The sequence below is a fragment of the Canis lupus genome, chromosome 24, assembly GCF_011100685.1.
Source record: "Canis lupus familiaris isolate Mischka breed German Shepherd chromosome 24, alternate assembly UU_Cfam_GSD_1.0, whole genome shotgun sequence".
In the NCBI taxonomy this organism is placed as follows: domain Eukaryota; kingdom Metazoa; phylum Chordata; class Mammalia; order Carnivora; family Canidae; genus Canis; species Canis lupus.
Window position 1 is genome coordinate 6,142,431 of NC_049245.1, and position 16,786 is coordinate 6,159,216.

The 16,786-nt window shown below is 41.4% G+C and overlaps 1 protein-coding gene across 1 annotated transcript in view; it reads right to left on the minus strand.

The window, feature by feature from the left end:
• The window catches only part of PCSK2 (proprotein convertase subtilisin/kexin type 2), a 258,591-nt gene extending 243,451 nt beyond the window's left edge, over positions 1–15,140 (minus strand). The window contains exon 1 of the mRNA XM_038571554.1: positions 14,613–15,140. Within this exon, the coding sequence (XP_038427482.1) occupies positions 14,613–14,789 (177 nt within the window). The 5' untranslated portion in view covers positions 14,790–15,140. The remainder of the gene's footprint in view (positions 1–14,612) is intronic.
• Positions 15,141–16,786: the final 1,646 nt, after the last annotated feature.

The window sequence follows — 16,786 nt, forward strand, 5'->3', positions numbered from 1 at the left end:
ATTTCAGAAATGAAAATTTAAGAACATGCATTATTCCTTTGGCATATCAGGGAATAATCTATCTGTCAGATCTGCTGGGATGACAGTGATACACTACTGTCCTGGCTTTTCTTTTTAGCTCCCAAGCTAGAAGGTCTGCTTTAGATTCACGTATTTATATGTCAAGGAAAGAAGTAGGATGTATTTAATCATTTTGTTTTTAGCTGGAATAAATTTCATGGACAGAACTGGCTGCCTCTATCAGCCATTTATTGTGGCTTCAAAGACTTTAGTATTAAGACTTTAGTATTCTTGAGGTCATCAGCCAGTAGCAATGGAATCAAAGATATGTAACTTGACTCCCTAGTAGCATCATCTGTTAAAAGGGTTGGTGCTACCTGCTTCCAGGGCATGAATGATTCCATAGGACAGAGGAACCAGGGCCCCTCCAACTCACTGGTAGCTCAACTTGTTTTCCTTGGCTTTCCTGTATATGGCAGTCCGCTATACTTTCCAAGTATTCTTCAGTGCCCCCTTCCACCTATTGACAAAAGCCAAACTCCCCTGTATGGTGTGAGTGACCCCTCATAAACTGACCCCACTCCACTTCTTTGGCTTCTTCCTCAGTCTCTCTCAGCATCTAGCCAGACAAAACTACTAGCAATCCTTCCACAATCCTGGTGTGTTCTGTTGCATATCCTATGCCCTCCTCTATAAACCCTCTTTCTTTTGCCTGTTGAAATTATGTTTTCAATGCAAGTTCATTTCAACTTGACATTGTCTACCTTGCGAAGACTTCCATTCTGTTGACAGTCATTGCCTCATGGGTAATATGTCATCAATCTATATCACAAAACATATTGCCAGTTGTTTACAAAGAGCACTCTACTCCTCCAATTTCTTGAAGTCAGAACCTATATTCTACCTAACTGATGCCCTCTGGGTGGCAGATGGTGTTGATGCCTAACTTTCATTCCTATGGCCTGTCCTGGACATCACCTGTAGACAGTACCTATATATGCCAGATTCCCCACATATCTCTACCTCTGGAAGCATGCTTTGTTTGCCTGGGGAAGGCAGAAGTGCTGAAGATTTGATGTCCATCAGGTACAACCTTCAACCAAGAAAGTATGGGGCTTGTTGGTTTAATTTCCCAGCTTCCTCACTTGATGGAATAACTCAGAGATGTCATCACTCATAGAAATTCCAGTAATTAGAACATTGCAATAATAGTTTGTATTATGTTTCTGCCTCTCTGCATCAATTCCCTTGGTTAGTTCCCTCCCACACTGACTCTGAGCTTGGCCATGTGTACTGGCTTTGGTCAATGGGACTTAGTAAATGACACAAACAAAGACTTTAAAGTGCACCTGGGTGGCTCAGTGGTTGAGCGTCTGTCTTTGGCTCAGGTCAAGATACCAGTGTCCTGGGACCAAGTCCTGCATCAGGCACCCCACAGGGAGTCTGCTCCTCCCTCTGCCTACGTCTCTGGCTCTCTGTGTGTCTCTCATGAATAAATAAATAAAATCTAAAAAAAAAAGACTTTAAAAAAAAAAAGACTTTAAAAGTGTTTGCACATTGGGGCTTGATCTCTTCTCCATATCTTGCAAGCTTTCTTAGGCCAGTGGGATTGAATATCAGTTGCCTACTTGCTCCCAAATCCATGTCTCAGTGTCTGACATTCTACTTGCTTATTCAATGTACATGTTTGTTGAATGAACTGGATATATGACTGGGGCTCCTATTACTTTCTTTCTTTGTCCATTGGTTTCAAACTCCCATAATTTTTCCTTGGCTCTTTCATCATTTCTAGTTAATGGACAAGATGGTTGGTTTTGGTTTCAGCTGCTGGGTTTAAATTTCGTTTTATGCCAAGCCTCATTGAAGACACAACTCTCCAAAGTTCCCTTTGGCACTGATTCCACTCTCCTTCACCCCCAAGATGGTGCTGCTCCTTGGTTTCGAGAGACCAACAGTGGCTTGTTTCCTACCCTTCTTCCCATGTCTTAGGCTCTGTAAGGTCTTTCTTGGTCTGACAATCCCTAGAAATACAGTCAGCAGGAACTGACTAGAATTGGCTCTTGGATGTCAACTACCTTGTGTTTGAACTTCCATTACCTTTGAAGAGAACTGAGAGCCTCCTCATGTAATTGTTTTTTTCCTCCTCACAGAAGAAGAGAACAAGCTAAGGACAAGGAAGGATAGAATTTGTGGATCACCTTATTCTGTCACTGGTTTCTTAATTTGCCATCAAGTCACAAAATTTTAGGCTATTAATGGTAATTAATTAAGTAAAGCCATTTAACACAGGCACAAATTAGGATATTCATGTAACCTTTCCTAAAGTGCTTGGTCTTCCTGATTGCAGCATTACATAACACATCAGCCTGTCATTTAGTGAGCATCTGATGATAATGGAAGCTTTTAGTTTTTTTCCTCATCATTTATTTTTATAATTATTGAGTTTTCTTACTAAATGTACAGTGTTATGATAGTCACTAAAGGGGCAGTCAAAGAAACATAATTCCTATTCCATATTTCACCAAGGGTAAATCCAATAGGTTGTTGTTGGTATAGAATCAGTCTTTGAATCTATGAGCAACTTTGTTTGGAAAACTGAAATTCATAAACTTTTATAGGTAAAATGGTGAAAAGCAAGTCAGGAGGACCTGCAAAGAACTGGTGTCAGACCAAGTTAGTATGTGTAGCAACTCACTCATAGGAATCTCACCCAGTCAGGTTTTCCATCTCATCCAACATGAAAGACAATGGTTCTAGTCTCTGAACATCAGTCAATAAACAACAAAGTTAAAATGCTCATTGTCAGTACTTAAGAACATAAACACCATGTTTAATATCCTTTTCTCATGTAAAATGAGATGTTAAACTAATGCCTAAGATTCATTCCTGTAATTTCATAATTGTAGATATTATTTGTAAAAATTTAAATAACTCTGGGTAAACCAGAGTTTAGAATAATTAGGCTGGCACAACACAATTTTTTGATGGGATGGCAATTTCCAAGTGGTCTGACTAGTGTTTAGAAACTATTATCTATATACAGCACCAAAACAACATAAGTTTAAATCACCACAATACTTTTCCTCTTTCCCACTACACCTCTTGAAAGGATTGTTTTGATACCTCCATTTCATCATATTTACTGCCATTCTTCACAATTTGGCTTCCTTTCTATAGCAGACATGACCACTTCCCTGCTTAGATCCCTTTGGGCCTTAGCATTTAGTGCATGCCAGCCTCTGCATCTCTTCATCTGAGTTTTCTCTGGTTGGCCAATTCTGCTCTGTTGAACTTGTGCCAGGTTAAAGTGCACAAGTTAATGGGGGGGTTAATGCCCCCCCGGACAAATTATCAATCATGAACAATGTCTGATTGTAACTGGCATATAAATACCCCAGCTCCTTCACACCTCAGGCAGGACAACTCTGGGGCCTGTATTCTACACCAGCTCTTAGAGATCCCCCCTTAAGCCCCCATTATCTACAGTGACAACTTGTTCTACAATGCACCCTTCAGTCTTGCTTTCCCATTTCTGTTTCAATCCCCCCACTCCCCTGCCAGTATTTTCTAGACTCATTCCTTAAATAAGCAACCTGCATTTAAACTCTTATCCCAGGGACCACTCCTTGGGACCCAAACTGACACATGTGGCCTCTTCCACTGTACTAAGGTAGCTTCTCCAATTTTAACAAGGATTTCATCTCTAAAGCCAGTGGTATTGCTTGCCCTGTTCTTTCTTTCATGACCTTGATCTCCCTTCCTTTCACAGCTTTGGATTCTCCTTCCACATCTCAGTCCAGGCTCTGTCTCCTCTCCTGGCTCCTCTTTTCCCCTTCACATCAAAAGTTCTCCAAGATCTTGTCCGAGGACCTCTTCTCTCCTTTTTCTTTTAACACATTTCCTTGGCAATTCTATCCACTGCTGTGGCATGATGGAAATGTATGTGGATGGATGCTTGTGCATTTGATGTTCAGTTCCTTGAACACTCTCACCTCTTTTTGACCTCGGTAACTAATTTCCATTATCTGGAAGTGCATAGGACTGAAAGCCTGGAGCTTCAATATCCCAGTCACTAACCACAGCTTTCTATCTTTCGGTTCTCTCACTATTAATCCTAATTTACCTTCTCTTCTAGTTTATTGATGTTCCATTTTTTGAAAACTCCACTTCTCTCTTTCCCAACTCTACTATTCCCATTTGAGTGCTGTTTAGGAAAATGCCTCACTTGGTTCTACTATAAATCCATTCTCTTCCACTTGGCCCCTCAGTACTGCCCAGAAGTAATCATTTGTCCTTTGTTAGCATCCCCTCCCTTCCCATTAATAGCGTGTAAAACGTTATTTCCCTTGAAGCCCCCACTGCATTACCCCTTCTCTCACTGGAAGTGTTGACTTTGCCTCCTTCACATTTGAAATAATTGTGACTCCTTAGTAGGTATTCTCCCCATATTCTCCTCTGTGACCTACACACTGAACTTCATCTGCCCATTCCTCTCTTTTAGCTCAGAGAGAGGAGATTTCCCTTCTCCTGCTCAGGGTAATCCTTTCACTTTTTCAATAAAACCTAGCTAATCAAAGGATGAAGAAAAATGAAGAATTTGGGATTTTAAAAGTTCTGGTGAAAGGATGTGTGATGAAATCAAACAATTTTAATGTAGAATAAATACAAGCAATACTGCAAATCATGGTTATGTTCAGAAGGTAAATATTTATTTGTAACTTGATGCAAAAATAATGATGCACCTAATGAACATTACAGTGTGGGAATAGAGGACGCAATAGGAAGTGTTGGGAAGCTAATATCCCCACTTTACTAAGCATGGACTTCACCAGATTCACTAATGTTGAAATATGTAATGAAATAATTAAACATGTCATTAAATATATATTATCTATCTATCTTCCATTTACATGTAAAATAATCACAAACCCCTCACTCAATACTATCACAATAATTTTTTTTAGTTTTAGAGAGATTTATTATGAAACAATATCTCTGTGACTAATTTGTCTGAAGCTTAACAATGTCATCATTTTTTTCAGTCCTTTTCATTCTGTTAAATTCTGTAATAAATTAATAGTGTAAAATTTAAAATAATGGGAACAATAATAATTTCAGTCCTAAAAAATAATTTATCTAACTTCCTTTCTTCTCTTTCTATATATTCTTACAGAAATATCTGCAATAAAATTTACCAAGTGCTGGTAATGGTTATTTCTGAGTAATGAGATTTGAGGTAATAAAAAAAACAAAAACAAAACCTTTCTTCGAGTGTTTTTTTAAATACTACTTGATATTTTAAAAAATAAGAATGTGTAATTTTGACAAAAATAATTTAATTATTATATTTTTTTGTATGCTTAGGGATTTTTATGTCAGCTTATTAATTTGATGATTCCCACTCATGGCACTCACAAGGGCTGCAATGCCTAAGAATACTGTGGCTTTTACTGAGACATTCTCCATCCCCCCAGTCAAAGAATTGTTTGCTTGTTTGTTTAAATCTCAAGAGGAAAGATGCTCAATTATCTAAGAAATCTGATAGCAACATAAATTAGATCATTCATTCAATAACTACTCATTGTAGGCTTAGTTTATCAGGCATCACATTTACACAGAAAGCAAGACTGCCAATGTTTTTATCCTCAGCTTCTATTAAAACAGTGAAAGTCAAGTATCCCAAGTCAAAACAATTTTTTTTTTCTAATGCCATTACTACACTTGGCACATGTTTTAAATCTGAGTTGTTATCCTCCTGTTCTTGATGTCTACAAATAAATGGTTCTCTATGTCTCTCATCTCTCTTTGAACTCTTTCTACTTCAATACAAAGTGAGTATTAAGTGAATCTATCTAGGAAAACTCTGAAGAATTGGATGTTCATGAGTCAGTGTCAAATTTAAAGTTATAAATAAAAAGCAACCCTAGGGTCCTATAGTTTTCATGTTATTGTCCACTTTTCAATGGAGAAACTATCAACATCCTGTAACATTGTTGAGTCTATTTCATTTGTGTCAGAAAATTAAGAGTTTGTGTCCACGTTTGACTTTCAGTCTAAGAGTTTGCTATATTCAATTATTCTCATCAGAGGAGCTCAGTACATCACAACATTCTCCAAAAAGTCATGGTCAAATTGTTTTAGAGACAAAAACAATTTGTCAAGAGAGTTTATTGCTTTATATATATATACCTCATGTAGAAGCCATTCACTAATATGGAACCATGGAAATTTAGAGTAGAAGTGTTAATTTAAATGTAATTACTTGATTCCCTGATGATTAGTGGAGTTTAGTCAGTTAATAGACTTGAACTATGATACACAGTACACGCATACATATATATGTGTATACATATATAATGTATAGAAGATGAAACTAAAACTTCTGCTTTTGAACTGTCCTGTGATTATTGAATCTCAAATAATGATCCACAAATTTAATTCAAGGTTTCTTTTTGAAATGATGAATCTGAGTTTAAATGTAGACTGAAGCCACTGCTCTAGTGGGTGGAAAAAGTATGAACTTCAGGTTTCATGTTTTATTTTTAAAACCTGACTTCTTTGAGCAGTTACAGCCAAATATATAATTATTGCAAACTTAACTATAGCATCACTCCCTGAAGTGCTATAACATTATGATCTACAGCAAATAAGATCCTTTGAAAGAGACATTGAATTTTAGATATTCATTCATTTGAGAAAAAGAGGTGTAATTTTTCTCCTTCTTTTGTATTTTGATCAAGTTTTAACTGCAGGTCTTCTTTTTTTTCTGCTCAAAGAGCTAATCTATTCTATTACCAATAATTTCTAAGTTGGAATTTTAGGGAAACACAGGAGTCTGCCAGTCATTGACTTGCTGCTTGCTACCTCTTATATTTTCTAGCTAAATTGCTGCCCATAAATAAATGGATGCTACAGAGGTAATTTTTTGAAAACTAGTTCTTCAAGTGCCTTTTCTCTGAGCTAATGGCCAAACAGTCACCTTGTAATTCAAGTTTATTTATCAGTCAAGAAGCATATAATGAGAACCTATTATGAGTAGGGCATATTGGTTGCCAGTGGGACAAAGAGTGTTTAATGGATTTTATATTCTACCTGGAGAAGGAAAATCACAAAGACCTGAAAAATTGGCTTACATTATGAGATGAAAATATAGGAGCTTTCATAAGCCTTTTAAAAATTGTTGTTCTTGTGATCTGGTTTGTTTTGGTTGTAAGTTTTAGAGAGTCACTCCAGCGACTTAAGAAAAGGGATATTTATCAACAGCATATTGGTTTGGATAATGATGGTTGTTCTAAAGATAAAGTATCAAACCTCAGTGCCATAAGGTAATCGCAGTTCAATTTCTCAATCATAAAGTTCTTCTAAATCAAGAATCAGGGACATGGGGTCCTTTTATCTTGCAACTCTACCATCTTTGGCATTTAGCTTCCAAAGTTACTGTTCTCAATCACATCAAGCCTCAAAAGAGAAAAGAAAGCAGAGAATCAACCTGTGGGGAGTTTTTATGCATCAAGCAAGGAAGAAGTGCACATCACTTCTGCTAACATTACATTGGCTGGAATCATCACATGGTCATACTTATCTGCAAGGCTGGCTGGGAAATGTGGTCTTGCTGTGGCCCACAGAGAAGAGGAAAATAGTTTGGTGATTAGCTTTTACCTTCTGTCACAGATATCTTTTGCTGGGAAATAGAACTGGAAAGTTATTAGGAACTCAGTTAAGATTTCTGCATCTCCCATGACCTGGATAGGCTCTTTCATGGCGACTAGACCTCATTCTCCTTTCTATAGCAACTAGTGAATCAAATTTTCTAAGGAAGCCAGTATGATTGGTTGAGATAATTACTATGGTCTATAATGAATTAAATTCATTATGAATTATTTGAGCCAGGCCCTCTCATGGACCATGACCAAATCATGGATGGATTCCCATTGGGCTGAGTGTTTATTTCTCACTTGATCAGTTATCACTTCTGAGAAAGTACAACTTACAACTGCCTTCTTGAGTAAAAAAACTGTAGCTGGGCCATCACCTTATTATTATTATTACTAGTACTAATAATAGGGTTTTTTATTCTATGCACTTGATACTGAGTCCAGAACCTTACATGCATTACATTATTTATTTTCCACAACCACCATATTTTATTAACCATTTCAAATAAACATGTGCCTCTGAGAGATTTCAACAAAAGTTTCCAGTACTGTCTAATTCTAAAACCCATCACTTTTTACCTTTGAATGTGGCTCCTGGCTTTCTTCAGTCACAAGAGGGGCACTGGATATAGTAAGTGCCGTGACAAATGTGACTGGTACCAAGAAAAAGGAAAAGATTAAATGCAGTGGAAGTCCCAAAGAGCTAGAGAATGTTCTTATCTAGGTCAATCAGAGAAGGCTTGAGGGATGAACTTGGACTTGACTAGGGCATACTGCATTCAGTTGGGGTCCAAAGGGAATTCATGGCATTCATGTTCGGGAAGTAGAGCTCTGGGCTATTTACTTTTGCCTACCATAGTAGTAGGTCTTGGAGTTTCAGAAAAACTTAAGGCTTTCTTAGATAAAAATCCTTTTGGAAATTCTTAGGATCAAATCTATGTTTCTCCCTCTAAACCATGTTAATTTTGATGTGGAGAAGTATGACACAGAGAGTAGGGGACTACTTCTTTGGACTGACAACTGATACATGATGAAACAGAGTGAAATTATAGAATCTGGATTCAATATTGTTGGAACATGGGGGATCCCTGGGTGGCTCAGCGGTTTCGCGCCTGCCTTTGGCCCAGGGCACGATCCTGGAGTCCCGGGATCGAGTCCCGCGTCGGGCTCCCGGCATGGAGCCTGCTTCTCCCTCTGCCTATGTCTCTGCCTGTGTGTGTGTGTGTGTGTGTGTGTGTGTGTGTGTGTCTCTGTCTATCATAAATAAGTAAAAATAAATCTTTAAAAAATACTGTTGGAATATTAAGACACCATTAAAAGATTAAAAATAAATATTCAAAATAAATATATCTGACAAAACATTCCTATCCATAATAGCCAAAAAACTCCTACAAACAAAAATTAAGACAGATAATCCAAAAAAACCCCAAAAGACCCCCAAAAAAACCCAAAAAACTTTTTCAGGGCAAAACACCTGAACAAATAATGTATAATGGGATTCCTGAACCCGAATAGGCATATGAAGAGGTATTCAGTTTCAACCGATCATCAGGGAAATGCAAATGAAAATCACAATGAGATACCATTGCCATTACGTAGCCACCAAAATAAGTAAAAGGATACAGGTATAAAAAAATCAAAATGTTGGTGAGAATGTGGAGTAATCAGAACCCTCATATGCTTCCGGGTTGTCTATTGCAGGGGACAATTGTGTATATGCCCTGTATAATCCCCTCCCCTTGAGAGTGGGGGCAGGATTGTAAAGATGATGGATTTCATTCCTATGATTAGATTACACTATATGGCAGAGGTGAATCAATGTAGTTAAGGTCTCAAATCAGCTTACCTGAATTAAAAGAGAATTATTCTGGGTGGGCCTGAATTAATCAGGCTAACCTAAACAGGTACTTAGTCTTTCCTGAAAGAAGGGTGAATATCTTAGGTTTATGGAAGGGGTCATTCACAAGGTCATGAGGAGCTGAGAGTAGAGCTAGCAAAAAATGAAGACTCCAGATCTACAACCACAAGGAGCTGAATTCTTCTAAAAACCTGAGTGTGCTTAGAAACAGAGTTCCCCTTGGTGCCTCTAGATGAGGACATAGTAAAATATGGCCAGTATCTTGATTTCAACCTGTGAGCCCTTGACCAGAAGACCCAACTAAAATATGCTAGACCCTTATCCATGAAAGCTATGAAATAATGAATTTTTGTGGTTTTAGGCCACAAAATCTGCAGTAATTTGTTCAGCAATAGAAAACTGATACAGTTTCCTAAAGTTGAATGTATGTATGCCTTTTGACTCAACTATTCTACTCCTAGGGATATTTCCAACAGAGAGGCATACATGTTATCACTAAAGTACATACACTACAATATCCACAGAAGCAATATTCATAATAGCCTAAAACCAAAAACTACCCAAATGAGCAAGGAGGGAATCCTATGAGATGTGGATAATATTTTATTTCTTGATCTAGATGCTAGTTATACATGTGTGCCCATGTTGTGAAAGTTTATTAAGCTGTGTTATTTCCTAAAATATACTTCAATAAAATTAAAAGAAATTTAATTTTAAAATTAAATTCGGGTAAAATTAAAATTAGAAATTCAAATAAAATTAAAAGAAATTTATTCTTTCATTATATAGCAGCACAATTATTACTAGATTTAAAAAAATTTAATAATCACACATATAAAAGTCATCACATGATTTTCCTAGCCTTAGTGCTTCATGAATAAAAACCAAATCTAGTGCAGTAAAACAAATACGCTTAATTGTCAGTTGTTCGGATTTTTATCTTAATTCTTACTTGATTTTTGGCCAAACTTCAACACATTGCTTTAATAAGTACTTTTTGTGGTTTTTTTTTTTTTCCCCTCAAGGGACTTAAAATTAGTAGTGTACTGGGAATTTTTAAGGCACTCTTTGGAATAATACCTCTGATGTTATTGTAAACTCTCCTGGACATATATGTCTTTTTTGATGAACATATGTCTTTGGGCCAAATCATGATTAAAATAGAAAAACTGTAGCCTCAACATACCTTTCTGACAGTAAAGTTGTAGTCGTTTTACTCCACTTCAGGGAGGAAATGCAATTTTTTGGTCATGGCCTTGCAAGAATTTGACAAAATAATAAATATTCATTTAATATCTCATATACCAAGTAGTGTGTTAAATATGGGGCTGTAGGAAGACGTGATACATTGTTTCTTTTCTTGGAAGATTCGTTAGCTACCTGAAGAAGTACATACTCATACACATTAGTTAATGACTTAGGCACACATATTACTATAATACCAAATAGGTGTTGGCTACAGAAAAAAGTAAAAAGAAAGAAAGGAAAAACATCAGAACTCTAAAATGGTGCCCCAAGAGCAGAGTTCTTGACTGTCAGAGAAGGCTTCCTGGAGGCAGTTTGGTAGAATAACAAATTATTTTCCACAAACTCAATTTAGTTTTAAATCTGAGGGTTTTTTTTTTTTTTCGCTTTTTAGATATAAGTTTAACTGCTTGGAGCTTTAGTTTTTCATTTGAGAACTAGGGCTGGTGGCAACAATTTGTACCGCACAGGTTTGTGATATTAGATGAGATAATTCAGTAAAATAACAAGTTCCCCTAGTGTACATAGCTGATCCTTCTTTTGGATGAATAAATAATCACCAAGGATCTTTAGTGTCTGACCCTGAGAGCACTGGAAAGAATGGAGGAGTAGGGAGTTGGAATATATACTAGGTGTTAGAGACAGGAAGGAGAAGGAAGTATTACAGGTTTAAGATGAAAAAAAAAGTAACAGAATACAGTATGACATGATGGAAACAAGATAAGACAGTGTTTGGGAAACCTAGAGGAACAGATAAAACTGAGGGTGTTTCTTTACAGGCTGGCAAACCCAGTAACAGGCTGGCTTTGGTGAGGAAACCAGAAATACAGGATACCACCTTTGAATATTTACCTTTCAAGTGGACAGATGATACTTACACTCATATTTACTTACATGTATGAAATGACTAGAGGATAAAAGATGGAGTGTACTAGCTCATATTGCATAGGCTTTGCTTTTTCATCCCACAGGAATTTGGAGAAGGGAAAGCACATTGTGGTCCTTAGCATCAGGGAAGGTTTGGAGCTCAGACTTGAAAGATGGGTGGGATATGAACCCAAGAAAGGAAAAGAGGGTTTATTCTCCACAGGTGTGGCATCAGGCAAAGATTCAACATCAGAAGTATTCTGCCATAGATTTTTACTTAAATATGTATCAGAACAAAAATCATAAGAGACACTACTTTTGAGAGGTTATGGAGAGGTGAGGAGAGGTGGCAAGGCAAAAGCTCATGTTCTTACATAGAAATTACGTGTTTGAGGCTGATTCAAAACCAGTGGGCTCCTCTTGAAGAAGCAGTGGTGGTGAAAGAGGCTTAGGTATCTGATTTTACCCTAAGTATGATTTCCCTCAGATTTTATGTTAAGTATATCAAGATTATCCAGATTCATTTATGATGAAATTGTCCCTAGAGTTCCCTTCTCAAAGTCCACCATCAAAGCTATAAATTCCCCCATCAAGCTGTTTACCTCTGTACAAAAGGAGTGACTCTCTTGGAGAACTAATAAGTTAAGCATTATCTGTCTTAGCTACACCTGGATTTGCTTAAGTTGCTAAGATCCTAAAGGGCATATTTTCCAAAGGATAAGCAAAGAGGATATAGCGAATGTCTGCCTACACTATGATAAGGTGCATGGTATGGAGAGAGAGGAATGGGATTTCTGCATTAACTGCGGTCCTTTTACACTCAAAAACTAAAGAACCTAATGCTACATCCCTTTTCAGCATACCTCAAAGCCCAACACATCCTGCAGAGCACTTAGCCTGTTTGGTATGTACTAAGAGGTAGAGTGTGAGTTTATCTCTGAAAGATCTGGGTTTAAATCCAGATTTGGTTGTTTTTCACCTTGGGCCCCAATTTCCTTATCAGTACTATGTGCTTAATAATAATAGTAATAATAATAGTATTTTCCCCAGAGTTGTTGAGAATATTAAATAAGGGACGCCTGGGTGGCTCAGGGGTCAAGCACCTGCCTTCTCCAGGGCGTGATCCTGGAGTCTCAGGATCGAGTCCCACATCGGGCTCCTTGCGTGGAGCCTGCTTCTCCCTTTCTGCCTGTGTCTCTGCCTCTCTCTCTCTCTCTTTCTCTCTCTCTCTCTGTGAATCTCTCATGCATAAATAAATAAAATCTTAAAAAGAGAGAATATTAAATAAGAATGTATGTAAGGACCCCTGTGCATAAGGGCGCCCTACTGTCGTCAAGTAATAATAATCACTGTTACAATCACTGTTATATTTTTGGCTCCTAGGTTCTGAACCTTGCCAAGTTAGGGGGATGTGGTTGGGAACGAAGGAGGGTCTGCTTGTTTACTGTGTTGCTGGTACTCTTGAAACAGCCCAGACTCTGGGCGAGAGTGACAACGGGCTTCTCCCTGGGCTGGCATCTTCTCTCCCCTGCTCCACCCACGCTTCCCGGGAGCAACAAGTTCCCTTCTGCAAGACCCGCCCGCGCGCCACTGGTAGACCCGGCGGGCGCCTCCTCCCAGACCTCTGACTTACCCGCTCTGAAACCCACCTGGGGTCGCAATATAATAGCGGCTGCCAACGCCCTACTGAGGAGGGAGAGTTGGCTGCAAGTGAGGGAGCCCTGGCGGCGGCTGGGAGGGCGGCGGGAGGCGTGGGAAGTCGGGACGGAGGAATTGATAGGAGACCTAGTTCGCGCTGCCCTTGAGAGGCAAAAGCAACAAACGAAAGCGCCCACTGCTCATCTCCAGCCTCTGTCCTGGGTGGAGGAGGGAGGAGGGCCCCGAATCCCACAGACCTCCTCCCAGCCGTCTGATTGCCAAATCATATCCCTACGTCCTCCAGGCTCCCATCGCCCGGTTTCTCCTTGCACCCTCACTCCACCCCACCCCTCACGAGGTCCCATAAGGATACTTGAGATTTCTGACAAGAGATTTCTCAAGGAGGAAAAGTAGGTAAGCCATGCACCACCCCCCAGCCCCCCACCGAGTACTCTCCTCTCGCTGCTCTCCCAGAATGGATACCCTAGAGTCGCCAAAGGAGTTCCAAGGCGTCCTAGGTTGGGAGCCCTATCTAGCTGCCCAAACAGTTGAACTCTGACAACTTCTTGGAATGGGGATCCCCGCACCCTCGTGGGAAAGCCATGCTGGCCGCCCACACATCATGGGGACACCCCGACTTCTCCATAGGGAACTCCTCCCCAAATTTGCCTTTCCAGCTTCCACAGCTGTGAATTGAGAATCAGAGAGCTAACTAGGAGTGCGCTTCGGGGGCGGGCGCTCGTGGGCCGGGGCGAGGGAGAGAAGTTCCACCCCAGTTTTGAAAAGAAAACCCAGTTCATGTCTTCCAAGTCTCCTGGAGCCAAGAAGCTGTTGTTCCTGGAAAAGAGCAAGGACTGAAGTCACTGGGAGGGAAGTCCTCCTAGCGCGGGGTCCGAAAAGCACGGAGGTGAATTGCGATGTTCAAGCTTTTAGCCTTGTCCGTCGGAAACTACTCTTTCTCCAGGAGATGGGGGCAGGGGATACATCCCCGGCAAAGACTGCGAACGTCAAGCCCAGATGTTCAGCGCTTCATTCCTCCATCCCCACGCAGCCTTGAGAACTTGGTACCTCGGACAGCAGCCCGGGCGCAAGGCATTGTTAGAAAGGTGTTCCCTTGTTTTCACCACCAAGTCAAAGAGCAATAAATTATTTTTATGACCTTACTAGTACAATTTGAAGGACATTTTAATTACATAACCCGTGAAAGATCACCGGAGGCAATGTCGTGTTAAAGAGCCCATGGCAGAATATCTGCATCGCATGAGAAAGAAAACTTGCAAATCTGCAATGAGATTGCGCAGGGCTGCCCCCGTTTTGAAACAACATGCGAAATGCAAGGGAGGTCTTACCTTTCGGACTCCAAAGCCGTGCTCTGCTGCAACTTGGCGAGCTTCTTCCTCTCCTCCTTGATGCAACTCCACAAGAAAATGATTCGTGAGGACCGGCCTCTCGGCAGATGCAAAAACCATGACACAGAAGAGGAGCCCGGCGGCCGCCTTCCACTGAGATACACGGCCACCTTTCATCTTTCTCTGGGAGTGAAAAGTGGTGCTAGGAGGCGCGCAGGCTGGTGGACCCGGGGACTCGGGGGAGAGGTGCAAATAAAAAAATATATGTAGTTTTTTGTTTATTTGTTTGTTTGTTTGTTTGTTTGAAATCTTTGTATTGGGAAAGAGACTGATTAGGAGCTGAGAAAGCAGCAAATCAATGTGTGCTCCTCCAGCATCTGGCTGGCGGGGAGGCGGTGGAGTCAGGCTCGCCGGCGGAGGTGCGAATGTGGGGAGCTGTGCGTATCCGAGAGAAAGAGCGAGTGTAGGTCTGTGCTTGAGGCTAAATCTGCATTTTCAGCTCCTCCTCGGCTCCAGTTCCACTGGGGCCGGAGGAGAGCGCCAGCCTGGGTGACGTGCGCCCGCCCGCAGCCAATAGGGGCCGGGGATGCGGCGGGCCCCGCCCCGGGCCGCCCCGGGCCCGCCCCCGCCCGCCCCCGTCCCGGCCGGTCCGCCTCCGCCTCCGCCTCCGCCGACGGGGGGCGCCGAGCCTCAGAACCCTGGAGAGCTCCCCCGCCTCTCCGCCCGGCCCGCCTCGCTCCCCGGAAAATCCCCCCAGCTGCAAGCCGGTCGGCGGCGCCGAGTGATGTCATTGTTTGTGGAGAGCCGCGGGGCTCGGGGAGGGGAACTACGGCGCGGGCCGCTCTGTCCGGCCCGAGGGGAGCCGGGGCACCGGCCTCTCCCCATCCCTCTCCCCCTCCCCCTCCCCCTCCCCCTCCCCCTCCCCTGCTTGTTTTCCGCTGCAAAACAACTCTCTCTCTCCCCCCTCCAAGGCATGCTTGCCTCTTTTTCTCTCAATAACAAAGCAAATATTAACCCTCGTCTCGCCACTTTGGACAAATCCCGGGGGCGGCTGACTCCCCTTCCCCGCAGGGACAAGGCGGGGGAAAGCAGCCTTCTTTGGGTGACCCATGGGGGCGATGCATGCATGTATGTATATTTTTGTAGGCTCCGGGCTTGTCTGGAACTAAGCAGCTGGGAAGCCTAGCAGGTATCAGGCTCCCTCCCACCAGCAACTGAGATGAGAGGAGACTCCTCCCAGAGTCTGGGCTGCTCCGCAGAGACCGCCTCCAGGAGAGGCGCGGCCGGGGCCCGGGGGCCGGGGGGGGGGGGGGGGGCCGGGGGGGGGGGCGTTGACATGCCTGCAGGTACAATCTGAGACCTGGGGATGTTCGGTTGCAGAAGGACAGCGAGGGTGTGCGTGTGGGAAGGTGTAGCCACCGATCCTAGGCGCTGGGCCAAGACTCCAGTTGGACATTTTCAACTGGGGAGAATCCAGGCCAAGTGGCAGCGGGTCAACTGAATTATCCAGTTAAGAAACGTGCGCTCGCAGCCTACGAACGGCTTACACTGACTTCTTCCTGCCCCAGTGAGAGGAAGCAGGGGCGCGATGTCTGCCAACAAATCAGGGAGATTGTTTTAAAGCAACTCAAATATTGTTGAATTACAGAGTATGCACACTGATCCTCATTATCGTTTAGCTCCAAAGTTCAAAATCCTGCTTTACTTGGATAAGAGGTAAGAGACCTTTATCTTAGAGGCTTAATTAAGTGTATGCAGTACAACCAGAAAGAGAGACAGAGACAGAGAAAGGTAGACAGGGAGAAAAAAAAGGGGGGTGTGTGTGTGTCGAGAATAATGTTGACACATTTTACACACACACATGCATTTTATTATCAACAGATTTTCCTCATTTCGTTTTCGCACGAAGTCAAAATCTAAACAAGAAAAGCAATATTGGTAAAAATGAATACAACACTATGGGACACATGGTCTTCAGAGTGGATTCTCCTTTCTGGCATAGTCCGCTCCTCCCAGAGTCATTTCAAACATTGCCAAATAAAAATGCAGACATTATTGAAAATTTTGATTAAAGCTTAAGAAATCTGTATTCGATTATTATTCTTGGTAGTATCAGTACTTGAATTCCTTTTAAAAATGGTAAGTGAGATGCTGAGAAGGTGCTAGCTCATAGA